The sequence below is a fragment of the Hippopotamus amphibius genome, chromosome 12, assembly GCF_030028045.1.
Source record: "Hippopotamus amphibius kiboko isolate mHipAmp2 chromosome 12, mHipAmp2.hap2, whole genome shotgun sequence".
Lineage (NCBI taxonomy): Eukaryota > Metazoa > Chordata > Mammalia > Artiodactyla > Hippopotamidae > Hippopotamus > Hippopotamus amphibius.
Window position 1 is genome coordinate 32,018,179 of NC_080197.1, and position 15,070 is coordinate 32,033,248.

A 15,070-nucleotide genomic window follows, 5' to 3' on the forward strand; every position below is an offset into this window, starting at 1 on the left:
CAAGAAAGAATGACCAAGAAACACTGGCCCTCCTGGATAGTGAGCATTTTGTCAAGCTACAGTGATTAGTGTAGCACTGGCACAAAACCAGACTGACCAGTGGAACATAATACATAGCCAAGGAAACAGATAAAGTTTAAAAGGCTCAAATTTGTTCAAAGTAGATGAAAAATTAAATGAAAATGAAAAATAGTAGCAAGCAAGAGCTAAAAGATCAGCATATACTTTGTAGCCACTGGTCACATGGAGATCATGAGTACTTAACTAAGAAACTGAATTTTTCATTTTATTTAATTTTAAAGAATTTAAATATGATAAAAATTGATATTCAATTATCAGAAAACTTCTAAGTATTTTCAGAACAACCATCCAGATGTGAATCTACTTTTTCAAGTGTGAATTTAATGAACTCTAAATACTAATTAAATATTTTCTGGTAAAAATTTAGTGTGCAAGTTGAGATTTGCTTATAAGTGTAAAATACTGGATTTTGAAGGCTTAGTAGGAAATAAGTATGTAAAATATCTCAGTAATTTTTGTATTGGTCACGTGCTCAAATGGTGTTTTGGCTGTCTTGGGTTAAATTAAAATGTATTATTAAAATTAATTTCACCTGTTTCTTTTTACATTTTTAATGTGGCTACTAGAACATTTAAAGTTATGTATGTGCCTCAGATTAAATTTCTGTTGAACAGGCTTCCCTGATGGCGCAGTGGTTAAGAATCCACCTGCCAATGCAGGGGACATGGGTTCGAATCCTGGTCTGGGAAGATCCCATGTGCCGCAGAGCAACTAAGCCCGTGCACCAGAACTACTGAGGCTATGTGCCGCAACTACTGAAGCCTGTGTGCCTAGAGCCTGTGCTCCGCAACAAGAGAAGCCACCACAATGAGGGGCCTGCGTGCCACAATGAAGAGTAGCGCCTGCTCTCTGTAACTAGAGAAAGCCCGTGTACAGCAATGAAGACCCAATGCAGCCAATAAATAAAATAATTAATTAATTAATTTAAAAAATTTTCTATTGGACAGTGATGATATAGATAATGTAAAGGGGGAAATTTTATAGGGACAGCATAAAAAGATATGATGAAATAATGCTAAACAAATCCAAGTTTTTTAAAGCAAAAATATTAAATCTTCATTCAAACTTTTTAAAGTAGAAAATCAGCCTGAAAACAAGAGTTCTTACATTATAAAATACCAAAAGTAATTTAAATTTGTATTAAAACTTCAAATAATATAAAAATAAAATAAAATTCAAATTTACAGTAATCTTAATTACTCTTTATAAATTACCACTGTTAATATTTTGATGTTTATATTTCCAATTTTTTTCTCAGTGTATGTATACTGTACATAAATTGTAGTTTTTCTGATTCTTTGGTTTATAAAATGGGCTACCTCCTTACATATTGTTCTGTAACTTGCTTTTTTGCTCAGTGTTTTTTACTTCAGCTTTTTAAACAGCTTTTTCCGTAGTATGAATACCACATTTTATTTAACCATTCCTCTTTTGACTGACTCTTAGATTGTCCTTAATTTTTATTGCCAATGTCTTTGCATTTTCCTGTGATATCTCTGGGATAATTTTTTAACCTATTAATTGCTGTATCAAAATGCAAAAACACTATCAAATGGCCCTTCAGAACAGTTGCATGAATTTACACTTCTACAGCAGGAATGTTATTTCTCTAAGTATTTCTACCTATTTCTTTTACTACCATTAACTAGTTCTCATTATTTTTAATTTTGCCAATCAGGGAGGTATCATTGGTACCTTGTTCTAATTTGTATTTATTTATAAGTGATATTTACTGATCTCTTATACCTTATAGTTCCTGTTTTGAATTATCTGTTCGTATCCTTCCTCCCTTCTTCCATTCCTCCCTTGCTCCCTTGCTCCCTTCCTTCCTTTCTTTTTTCTTAATTTTTAGAGACTTTATTTGTTTAAAGCAGTCTTAGATTTACAACAAAATTGAGAGGAAGGTACAGAGATTTCCCATATACCCCCTGCCTCCACACATGCGTAACCTCCCCCATTATCAACATCACTCACCAGAATTATACATTTTTTTACCAAAGATGAACCTACACTGATACATTATAATCATCCAAAGTTCATAGTTTACCTTAAGGTTGGCACTTGGTGTTGTACATTCTGTGGGGTTTGGACAAATGTATAATGACATATCCATCATCATCATATCAAAGTATTTTTACTATGCTAAAAATCCTCTACTGGAACCCCTTTTTTACTTTTCAGCTCTCTCCAATCTGACTTCCATCCCCACACCCCATCTAATTTTTTGCTGTTGTTGAAGGCAGCTAGTACATCTCTATTGCTAAATCCAAAAGTCACTCTTCAGTTCTTATCTTTTTGGCTTTTCAACAGTGTCAACCAACTGATCACCCCATCAGTGAGACTCTTCTTGCCTTTCATGACCCCATACTGCCCTGAAGCTGCTCTTTCTTGGCATCCCTTACCGAACTATCTTTTCTCTTCAACCTCTCACTGTTGCTATTCTTCCAGAGCTTGACCCTGGCCATCTTCTCACTCTGTGTTCTCTGGTTGAAGTCTGCCATCCCCATCTGCAGCAGAACATGTCCAGAAATGAACTTTTTGGTCCTTCCTTACCAGTCTCCCCCACATCACTAATTGGCAGATTATGCTGCCGGTTCCAAGTCACTTCTCTTCCTTTCACACCCAGCAGGCATTCCCTCACCACACTCCAGCAGTTACAGCTGTCAAACACATCGACCTGCCCTACCTCTACTCCCCACCCTAGCCCTAACCATCACAATTTCACCAGGACTATTTTGGCTCCTTTACAGCCCACAAAAGGTCCAGAGGAGACCTTTAAAATCATGAATTAGTTTGTATCTAACCACTTATCTCATATCTAGTGGGTCTTCATTGTATCTGAAAAAACCAGGGTCCTGCATGAACTCTGTTCACCTCTCTACCTTCATCTTACACTACTCTTCTCTGTGTTCCCATTACATGAACCTCCTTCTATTTCTTAGAAAGCACCCAGCTCCTTCCCACTTCATGGCATTTGTACATACTTTTCCTTCTTTCTGGAATGCTCTTTTCCCTACCCTTCACCTGTATACTTCTACCCTTTCCTTGGTTTTTTCCAAACAAAAACCAATTCTCTGACATCAGCTGACTGTCCTACAGTTCAGTTCTGACACTAACCACCTGGAATTAGTGGACACCCCACGGGTTAAGGGCTCAGTCCAGCAAGACTGCTCCCACTTCAGACATCAACTGCAAATGGGTCTCCAGGCTACCCACACTTCCGCTTGGCCAATTGCAAGTTTGGGGGTTCCCATGACCCCCCTCAGGTTTAACAGTTTGCTGTTGCCTTACAGAACTCAGGAAAACACTATACTTAAAATTACAGGTTTATTATAAAGAGTACAACTCAGGAACAGCCCAGTGGAAGAGATGCGCTGGGAAATGTAAGAGGATAAGAGGGAGAGCACAGCGCTTCCATGCTCTTTCTGGGCACAACACACTGCCAGCACATCAATGTGCTCACCAACCCTGAAGGCCCCCCAACCCTCGTCATCCCACATTTTTTCAAGGTTTCATTGAGTGGGCACGATGGGTGAAACCACTGGTCATCAGTGACTGAACTCGATGTCCAGCCCCTCTCCCCCACTGTGGTGGGGAGGCTCGCTTTGGGGCTGAAGGGTCTAACCCCTGAATCACATGATTCGTTTCTAACCCTTCCCTCCCATGAGGGAAAAAAAGACACTTCTGAATTACATCTCCATAAGCGTGTTATAAAAAATAGTTCATATCAGACTCAGAGACCCTGTCATTTTTTTATACCCTTGTGTATTGTATAAATTACTTTGTGTAAAAAACTGATAAAGATACATTTTAAAGATTTTTTAAACCAAAATTAAAAGATAGTTTCTTCCTTTTTAGTGCTCAGTAGTATTCTCTGTAAAGATAAACCACAATTTGTGTATTCACCTCCTGATAGACATTTGGGTTGTTTCCAGTTTTTGACTGTTACACAAATAAAGCCATTATGAACATTTGTGTAAAAAAAGAGGGGAGAGGATGCTCCTATCACATAAGAGATATCAAGGGTTTTAGGGACAAAGATCGTATGTATATTTCTTACAATGCCACGCTCATCCTTCAGATTTTGACACAGTGTCACTTCCTCCAAGATTCCATCAATGAACCCCCAAACTAAATTCTCTCCCTTTGTTCTACTCTCCCATGGAACTGTATTATTTTTCATCATGGTATTTACCACAGTTTTGTACTTGTGTACTATGTGTGTCCACAGTCAGACTCTAAGCTTCAAGAGAGCAGGTGCAGTGTCTCTTGTTCAGCCCTGTGCACACACACCTTCAGAATCCAGCACAGAGTCATGCCCAAATATATGTGGAAGGTAAAATAGACCTTCAGGAGAAGTGCAGAGCCGTGAGGAACCGTGGACGCCAACCTCGCTGAGGGAGAAAAGCTTGTGGCACTGACTGCTGGAAACGCAGAGGCCGTGTGCTAACTCAGTAGCTCCAGTTAGCAGGTGTGTTATGTTCATGGACCATGTGTACAGAAGGAGGTGACTCTGCTGCCAAGTACCAACCCAGTGAGGATTAGTCACCCCAGCTGATGGGTGGAAGACTGAATGACACCACCAGAATTGATCAGGGAAGCATCTTTAGGGACGGAGCAGGAACGATGAGCTTTAGCTGAGAATAGAGTCCTTTTCACGATTGTGAGGAAGTAAATATTTCCCCAGAGCAAGTTAACCAGGTCCAAAAGGATATACATGAACATTAGGGGAGAAGGAAAGATGGCCAGATAATGCTGAGCACTCTGATGAACAGCTCATAGAGTCCAGAAAGGAGAACTAGAGTTGGGGTGGGGTAGAAGGGGATAGCTCAGTGATTCAAATGAGAAAACAGCAGTGTGAGGGACGTTAGGAAAGGACTCCCAGACTTGGGCACAGTAAAGAGTAAACTCTAGATCCTGATGTATCTATTAAGCCCTATTTGTGTCTTAATGAGATGCTCCCCCCAGACTCCAGCAGGAGCCTTGTGTATAAAGAGGAAAATAATAAGACCCATCTGCTTGCTTACTCTGAAAATCAAATGAGGTGATGCCTGTGAAAGAGCTTTGTATCTGGGAGTGCTGTGATAATGGCGTCAGGATAACAACTCCTTATTAGTAGAAGAGGGAGAGACAGGCTAACACTCTGTGCAAATCTGTGTGACAGGGGTTAGGGGTGCCTGAGAGGATAGCATTTGGTTGAGTATGAAAAGGAGAAGCAGGGGATGTCCAATAGGAGGGACTGACCAATAGAAGGAACCGTAATGGGAATTCCTGATACAGGCGAGGTATGTTTTTGTAAAACTTTTAATTATCTGAACTTCTGCTGAGGCCCTTAACAGATTGATAGCAGACGTTCTGACAGATCCACGTCTTCTTGATCATTTCATTTTCCAGAAGATGGAAGTGATATGGGGTCCTACCACTCTGGATCTAATGGTGATCTAATCTCACACCAGAATAGTGAAGTACAAATCACAGGAACTTGGAAAGAAACAGCAGTGTCTCTGTGTTTAGATTAGTTGGGAGGTCAGGGCCAGGCCAAGAAATGAATATGTAGTTTTAGAAAGGCTAGATGTGTAAGGACGGGTAAAGTAAAGTTCAGTATGCTCTCAAAAGTATCATTCTAGTTACACAATTACTGTTAAGCTGGTGAAAAACATCCCCAAATAGTGAGCTTTCAGACAAATGGTGAGTTTTCAAAGATATATATTGATACAAAAGATGGAAAGAAAGACCTAGAAACAAGACATGGATTTCTGAGAATAGTCTCAGGAAAGTGTAAGCCTCTGATAAGCAGGGACAGGTTTAGGACAAAAAAGGTCAAAGGATTCTTGTTTTTTCTTAGGTACAGAGCTGAAAAGAAGTAAGAGACCCTTAGCCTGGGGCCAGTGCCCTTGTGTTGAAAGAGAGAAATACCCTTCTTTAAGAGTGATCTTTGAATGCCACAGGAAAGTGTTAATCATTGTCAAGGCTGAGTAACGCACTTAGAGATTCACTGGATCGGTCTCTCTGCTTTTGTGTATGTTTGAAAATTTCCATGATTTTTTAAAAAATTACATTTGTATTTTAAAAACTATTGAAAACAGTTGATGAGAGGGACTGCAGTAAGATGAGCACTGAGTCACAGCCCCACCTGTACCCAGATTCGTGGTAGGAAGAAAAAAGGGAGGATATCAGCAGGTGCCACCTTGTTTGAAATAACTAGTGAATTCTTCATCACTGTGTTACCCTTGGAGACATCATACACGTATTGGCTTTGCGGGACGATCACTGTGTGTTGGTATGCTTTTGGTGTCTCTCAGAAAAACTGGAACAGGTGGAAGGAACTGGATTGTAGGTGTTTTCAACAGGTCTGCATTGAAGACAGAAGCCCCTCGGGGATAAGGCACACAGCCCTTCTGAGCTGCACTGTTTCACAGCTCTGTGTTGAGGGTCGTCCAGGGGGCCTCTGGGTGACACAGACTCTGCCTGAGGCCAGCCCAGTATTCAGCTGGGTCAGCAGCATCTTGACCAACCCGTCTGTTTCATGTTCCATGTGGATTTGCTGCCACCAGGTGTTTATCTATTAGAGTAAATGTAACGAAAAAGAGGAGAGGGAGCAGGGGGCCAGGATTATGCATAGAAACCATGAAAGACTAAGAAGGTTACTCTTCTCAGACTGCTTTACTGCTTCTTCCTATTCTCCCCAGCTCCTCAGTGTTGGTTTGTGCCCAAGACACTCTTCTCTGTATTCATCCCCTTGGTGACCTCATCCAGATTCATAACTTCAAATACTATGTATGTGCTGATGACTCTCAAATGCTCTCTCCAGCCCAGACCTGGCCCCCAGCCCCCAGGTTCATGTATCTGCTCACGACATCTTCCTGTAGCTTTCAGGTAGATGTCTTAGAACTCGGCAAGTCCAAAACTGAACTCCCTGCTGTCTCGCACCTGATCCCCCCAGAGCCTTCCCTGTCCAGGTTGATGGCAGTTTCCTCAGGCCCAAAACCCTGACTTCTCTCTTTTATAATCCAGCCCATCAAGAAATCCTCTTGTCTTGACCTTCAAGTCATCTCCAGATTCCAGAGTGCTTTTCACATCCCATCTACCACCATCCTGGTTTGAGCCGCCCTCATTTCTCACCTATTTCTTTCTATTTACGCATTGCTACCTTAATGGTAGAAATGGGGGCTTCTCTTTCATCAGGGTACCCACTGAGGGGGTCCGCACTCTGCCTCTTGGGGAAATGATGGGCTGAGGGAGGCTTAATTTCTGTTTCTAAAAGGGCAGAAACTCAGTCCTCCTAGCACCTTAGAGGGCCTGTCACCAGCCAGCTGGGGAGGCCTGTCTTCAGCAACCTGTGTTATCTGTGCACTGAAGCTGCCCCTCGCAAAGCCTACCGCATCCTGCAAACACAGAGCTCAGCAAGAGAGTACCCGACTGCAGGGGCAGAGAGCCTTGTGTCTGCTTGTAACACTCTGAAACAGCACTCTGTAGCAAGCCCCTTTTGCAAATTAATGAGTGAAAATGCCAGTTTTAAAATTACTTAAGCAGTTACCTAAGACATTTATTTGTTAGGCTCATTAGTCCTTTTAATCAGAAGTCAGTCATTCTCTTTCCTGTCACAGTAGCTTTTCAAACCATTCAGTGCCTGGTTTACAGTTGAGAGAAACATTGAAATCATTTGCAGTTATAAGACCACCAGGACTTGGTCGCTCCTAATACTTTCGAGAAAGTTGTTGGCTTGAACTTAGTTGTTTTATTTTATTTTTTAAAAATGTATTTACTTCGAATATATATTATTACATATAAATTTATTCTGTTTACTTCCTTATGAAAAGCTGGTCGTTACTTTGACAATTAACTTTTCTCTTTTTTTTAAACTTTACTGGTAAATTTTTTGCTAATTTGATTAAATAGCATGCTTGCTGTTTCATAATTATCACAGAATTGTTTTTATTATTTGGGATAAGCCATGATGGGTCATTCTGATAAAGGCCCAGCGGGAGGTCAGGGCTCTTCTTTCCAAGTACCTTGTGGAGACAGAATTGTCTAGTGGTTGGGATGGGAAGCCCAGCTTATCAAAGTCTTCTCACACTTAGTTTCCTATGAACCAAGACGTGGTTGTGCCGACTTATCAGAAAGGGTCTTGGAGTTGGGGGATTGTATTGGGGAGATTGTTTCCCTGCCTGACCTGAGGTGTGGATGACACTGTGCTCATTCTGGGGGCTGGGATAATAACTCAGTACTTTCCTTTCTCACAGTTGTTTCCTCTCTTTGCTCCTGGTGGCTGCTGTGGTTTGGAAGATCAAACAAAGTTGTTGGGCCTCCAGACGTAGAGAGGTAAGCCTCAGTGGATAAAGATTAATGAATCCCTGTAAGAGCTTTTTCTTTCATATTTCCCTTAAGCTAGTCCGTTTTAGCTATTTAGTGGTAATTGATGGACATATCTACAGAGAGAGTAGCGTACGGTCAGTAGACTTCAATTAGTGCTATATAAGCTATAGTTAATTCTGCACCACATGGTTTTAACTTTCTGAAAGGAAACTTTAAGAATTGTATTGACTTACAGGTGTAAATTTTCCCCTTCCTACCAAAACCTGGTTCCTTAACTCAAGCTGGAGATCTGAAGGCTTAGTAGCACAGCCTTTACAGGAGCCTTTCATGAGGGTGAGAGTAAAATCAGCCATTTAAGCATCTCAAAAATTTCTCATTATTCAAGGAAAGATAAATGTGTCTAAGTATTTGCTTGAGTTTTATTTTTTAATGAGTGTTGATTTATTTCCAGAGCTCCATTGAAAAAGTAATATTAATAAGTTAAGCAAATATTTATAATTGGCTTGACAAATAATTTATAAAGATATGAGGAGATAGTATAATTTATTTTATGTATTTAACAAGCAGGCATCGTAGCATTATATCCATCAGTACATTAGTACGTATCTCTAACAGACAAGGACTTTTTCTTTAATATAACAACAGTACTGTCATCACAGCCAACAAAATTAAAAAGTTAATACCTGGTCCATGTCCAGGTTTCCCCAACTGTCTCAGAAATATCATTTTGGACTTGATTTGTTTGAATCAGGGAGGATGAGGTATTTTTAATATGTAGTATCCTCTAACTAAATCTTTGCATTAATGGTTGCTGTATTACTTATCAGCAACTTCTTCGAGAGATGCAGCAGATGGCCAGTCGTCCCTTTGCCTCTGTAAATGTTGCCTTGGAAACAGATGAAGAGCCTCCTGATCTTATTGGGGGGAGTATAAAGGTGAGATTGTATTTCGAAAGTCCCTGTAACTTATCAAAACTCGTGCTTTTAAGTCTGGGGAACCAGAGAGAGCAAGAGCCTCATTCTGTTGCCTCTTATGTTGTCCTCTGTCTTTCTTCTTGACAAGAAGTCAACACACTGAAAGTGTCAAGCATTCTTTTGCTTTCATTTTCCAGTCTTTGATTCATGTTGTTAAGCAGTCTTATATTCAGGGAATTTTAAAAGATAAATGACTTGTCTGATATTCGTGTCAGTGTTCTGTGGTATAATACTTGCAAACTTGAAAATAGCTAAATTGAACCATTGTTCTTTATAAGTATTTTGGGGGATTTTTTAAAAGGGGGAAGATCATAATTGACTACAAATTCTGTGGAAAATAAATAATTCTGACCCACCCCCCACCATGCTGAAAAAAATGATAAGACTTTCTCTCTTAACAAATGATGAAATATTTCAGATACTCTTGGGAAACAGCTATATGTTCATGGAGAGAGAGAGATGTGTGTGTGTGTATACACACACATATATACATACACACATATACATATGTGTGTATATATATATATTATATATATATATAAAACTGTACTAACATACTTATTAAAGCATTACTGAGCTCACAGGAAGTGAGATTTCCAGGGACTGCCCTCCTTTCCCTCCTCCAAAAAAGAACAAACCATGAACCAAAACCAGAACCATGCATGGTCTAAGGTGAGTCTAAATTGGTAACACATCATGTCTCCCAGGTGAAGTAGATGCAGATCCTATCTGAGGGAAACATACCCAATTCAGCCGTGTAGGATTCCCACAGATCAAGACCAAGGAATCAACAGTCACCAAGGACAAAAGAGAAAAGCCATGAATAAGAGTCAGCAGAAACAACAGAATTGATGTCTAATGAGTATAATACAGCTCTGTATGAAGTGTTTAAAGAAACGAAAGATGGAATCAAAAAGATGAGGAAGCCATGAGAGTCAAGAATGGCCAAACAGACCTGAGAAAGAACCAAATGGAACTGTTAGAAATGGAAGATATAGTAGTTGACATTTTTTAAATAATTCAGTTTACGTGTTAAGCAGCCTATCAGACACAAGTGAGGAGAGAGCATTTGAACTGGAATATGGCTCTGAAGAAATTACACATAATGCAGAACAGGGAGACAAGGAGATAGAAAATCTGACAGATGATAAGAATATGGAGGATAGAAAGAGAAGACCTAACACATATATTATCACAGTCCCAGGACAAATGAATGGAGGAGAGCCAATATTCAAAGAGCTGAGAATTTTCCAGAACTGATGGAAGACATGATTATACAGATTCTAGCAAAACATATTGTAAGCAAGAGTAAGGAAAGAAAGCAGAGGGAAGGCAAGAGAGAAAAATACAGTTGGATTTATCATAGTGAAACTGTAGAACTCCAAAGACAAAGAGAACATCTTAAAATTAGCCAGAACAAAGAAAGATCACTACAATGTGGAGAAGTTGGAACCCTTGTATACTGTTAGTGGGAGTGAAAATGATGCAGCTGCTATGGGAAACAGTATTTCTCTTCCTCAAAAAAAATAAAAATAGAATTATTACATGATCTAGCAATTCCATTTCTGGGTATATCCCCAAAAGAATTGAAAGCAGGGTCTTGAAGAGATATTTGCTCACCCATGTGCACAGCTGCTTTATTCACAGTAGCTAAAAGTTGGAACCAACCCAGGTGTCCATTGAGCTATGAATGGATAAACAGAATGTGGTATATACATCAATGGAATATTACTCACCCTTAAATTCTGACCAGTACTGCATAGATGAACATAGGTGAACCTTGAAGACATTATGCTAAGTGAAGTACATCAATCACAAGAAGACAAACACTGTATAATTTCACTTATATGAGGTACCTTGAGTAGTCAAATTCATAGAAACAGAAGGTAGAATGGTAGTTGCCAGGGTCTGGGGAGAGGAAGGAATGGGGAGTTGCTGTTTAATGGGTATAGAGTTTCAGTTTTCCAAGATGAAGTAGTTCTGGAGATGGATGGTGGTGATGGTTGCACAACTGTATAAATGTACTTAATACCACTGAACCGTATACCTAAAAATGGTTAAGATAGTAAATTTTGTGTTATGTGCATTTTACCACATTAAAAAATAACTGGAGGAAAAAAAAAAAATCACCTGCAAAGGAATGACAGAGCAACAGCTAACTTCTCAGAAGCTACAAGAGAGAAGAAAAACGTCTTCAAAGTATTGAAGACATTGCCAACCTAGAATAGTGTACCCAGTAACTACCTTCCAAGATCAAGGATAAAATAAAGATATCTTCAGGTTATGGGAAAAACTGAGCACTTGCCACCAACAGACCTGTATAAAAGAGATGTCTAAAGGATGTGCTAGAAAGGAGGAAAATTCCCAGGAGAGTGGAATAAGAAGGAATCATGAATAAATCAGATGGTAAACATGTCTGTAAATGTAAGCAAACATCCTGATAATTTATGGGATTGAGAGGAATAGACAAGCCCGAGTGATACCCCATGTCACACGTCAGCTGCTCCTTAAAATTCTGTCTTGAGTTTTCTGTTAGAAAAGCACACACTCACCTTCTGGCTGTTCTGTGCTCTGTATTGTTCATTCAACCCTCTTCAGCTCCCAACATCTTTTAACAGTTGTGACCATCTCAGGCTCAGTCTTTGCGCCTCTTCTCACGTCTTTTGCACCTGCGTCTTTGTCTTAGTCTGTCTGATTGTCTTAGTTCAGGTTGCTATAAGAAAGTATCAGAGACGGTCTCTTATAAACAATGGAAATTAATTTCTCACAATTCTGGAGACTGGGAAATCCAAGATCAAGGTGCTGGCAGATTAGGTGTCTGGTGAAGGCTGGCTTTCTGGTTCATGGATGGCTCCTTGTAGCTGTATTTTTTTTTTTTTTTCTTTTTTTGGCTGCACCATGCAGCTTGCGAGGGATCTTAGTTCCCCGACCAGTGATTGAACCCCGGGCCCTTGGCAGTGAAAACACAGAGTCCTAACCACTGGACTGCCAGGGAAGTCCTTTTAGCTATAATCTTATGTGGTAGAAGGGAGCGAGGGAGCTCTCAGGGTCTCTTTTCTAAGGGCACTAATCCCATTCATGAGGGCTGTGCCCTCATGACCTAATCATCTCCCAGAGGCCCCACTTTGAAATATTATCACATTGGGTATTAAAATTTAACATGAATTTGGGGAGTACACAAATATTCAGACCACAGCAGTGATCTTTTCCGTCATGGATTTAAGCACCGTGAGCTCTCCACTCAAACCTCTCCTGTGAGTATCCAGCTCATATATCAAATTGTTCGCTCACTTAGATGTCTTAATAAGCACCTTAACAAATCTGATGTGTTCAAAACTGAGTTCTAGATGCTCTTCCCCACACCTGCTCCTCTGGTATAACTTCCCCAACTCAATACGTATTACCTTCATCATCCGAGTTGCTCAGGCCGGAATCATCCTTGACCTGTCCTTGACCTCATCCTCACTGGACAGCCAATCTATCAGCAAATCTTTTTGACTTTATCTTCAAAAATATTTCCTGACCACTGTGTACCACCTCCACCACTGTTACCTATCACCTTGATCTAGGCCACTATCATCTCCCATCTGGGTTATTTCAGTTGCCTCATGACTGGTGTCCCCACTTCTGTCATTTCATTCATCTGGTCATTTCCCTGTGCTGTAGCCACAGTGGTTCTGGAAATGATTTCTTCAACCAATTTGAAGAAATTGATGGCAAAATTCTAAAGATGGCCCCCAAGATTCCTGTCTCACGGCTCTTCAATCAAACACTACTCCAGGTTCTGCTATGAAGAGATTTTGCAGAAGTAATTAAAGTCTGGGGCGTAGTTGATGTTAAAATACAGGGAGAGCTTTCTGTGGCTGGTGACAGCAGAGGAAGCATGAGAAGTACTTGAATACCATCACTGGTTTCAAGCTGGAGGGACCATGTGGGGAGGAATGTGAGTGGCCTCCAAGAGAAGAGAGGCCCCTGGCTGACTGGTAGCAAGGAAATGCGGACCTCAGACCTAGAGCCAGAAGGAACTGGACTCTGCCAACATCTTGATGAGTTTTGAAGCAGGTTCTTCCCCAGTGCCTCCTGGTAAGAGTGGAACCCAACTGATAAATTGACTTCTACCTTCTGAAGATAAGAGCTGAGACCCTTGAGACCTTTGTGAGAAAGAGCTGAAAATTTTTCCAGAACTGATAGACCATATAGGATCTATATCCCTATATCTCTGAGAGCCCTACAGAGCTCTTGCCTGGACCTCTGACCTACAAAATTGAGATAATAAACAGGTGCTGGGACTTCCCTGGTGGTGCAGTGGTTAAGAATCCCCCTGCTAACAGTGTCAGATAAATTTACCTTTTAAAGTACTGTGGCAATTCCTTTAGTAAAATAAATAATTATCTTTGGTTTTGAAAAAAAAAATTAAAATAAAACAAAAGAATCCACCTGCCAATGCAGGGGACACAGGTTCAATCCCTGGTCCAGGAAGATCCCACATGCCACAGAGCAACTAACCCTGTGCACCACAACTACTGAGCCTGTGCTTTAGGACCCGAGAGCCACAACTACTGAGCCCATGTGCTGCAACTACTGAAACCCGCGTGCCTAGAGCCCGTGCTCCACAACAAGAGAAGCCACTGCACTGAGAAGCCTGCACAACGCAACGAAGAGTAGCCACTGCTCTCTGCAGCTAGAGAAAGCCTGCACAGCAGCAATGAAGACCCAACGCAGCCAAAAACAAACAAGCAGATGCTATTTTAATCACTGAAGTTTGTGATTTCTTTCATAGCAATAGAAACTAATAGAGGGGCGTCTTTAAAAATCACATCTAAAGGCTGCGAAGGTGTTTCTGGGGAAACACCGCTTTAGATAATTCTTTGTTTTCTTCCACCAGACTGTTCCTAAGCCCATTGCCCTGGAGCCGTGTTTTGGCAACAAAGCTGCTGTCCTATCTGTGTTTGTGAGGCTCCCTCGAGGCCTCGGTGGAATCCCTCCTCCTGGACAGTCGGGTGAGTAGATGAGAGTCATTGATAAATGAGGTTTACATGTTAGATGTGTGAAGACTCCTTCCCTTTCATAGAGAACTTGGTTATAAAGGGGTATTGCTTTCAGGCGGACCTTGGAGATATTGCAGGTTTGGTTCCAGAAAACTGCAGATTTCACAATATCACAATAAAGCGAGTCACGTGAATTTTTTGGTTTCCCAGTGCATGTAAGTTATGTCTACATTGTACTGTAGTCTGTTAAGGTGCAAGAGTATTATGTCTAAAAAAGACAAAGTACATCCTTAATTTAAAAATGCTTTATTGCTAAAAAATGCTCATTATTATCTGGCAGTTCAGGGTTGCCATAAACCTTCAATTTGTTAAAAAACAACCACAACACAGTATCTGTGAGGCACAGTAAAATGAGGTAGACCTGTAGTGCCTGCCTCGTGTTGTTGTGAGGATTTGGAGAGATGATCCCATCGCCCCTGCATCCTAACCCATCTTTCCTGAGGTCACCATTCCTTCCTGGGAAAAATCTGGATCTCCTCACCGCCCCAGCCTCCTCAGCCTGCCAGTGTATTGATGCTTCCAGCCAAACCTTCTTTGCTGCCAGTATTTCCAGTCCCCCTGGCTGTGTTGCTCCCTTACTATCTCTTTCCTTGCTCTGCGCCTAAATGTAGCTTTCTCCCTCTTCATCCTATATGCTCTTCCTCAGTCATC

The 15,070-nt window shown here is 40.8% G+C and overlaps 1 protein-coding gene across 4 annotated transcripts in view; it reads left to right on the top strand.

Annotated features, from left to right (window-relative positions):
• ATRN (attractin) overlaps nucleotides 1-15,070 on the top strand; it is a 154,261-nt gene that overhangs the window by 132,223 nt on the left and 6,968 nt on the right. For 2 of the 4 annotated variants that reach the window (XM_057703487.1, XM_057703488.1), the window contains 3 exons: nucleotides 8,325-8,403; nucleotides 9,225-9,332; nucleotides 14,257-14,371. In XM_057703487.1, the coding sequence (XP_057559470.1) occupies nucleotides 8,325-8,403; nucleotides 9,225-9,332; nucleotides 14,257-14,371 (302 nt within the window). Of the gene's footprint in view, nucleotides 1-695; nucleotides 1,166-8,324; nucleotides 8,404-9,224; nucleotides 9,333-14,256; nucleotides 14,376-15,070 lie in introns of those variants that run through there. The other 2 variants (XM_057703490.1, XM_057703489.1) reach the window with 2 other exon arrangements.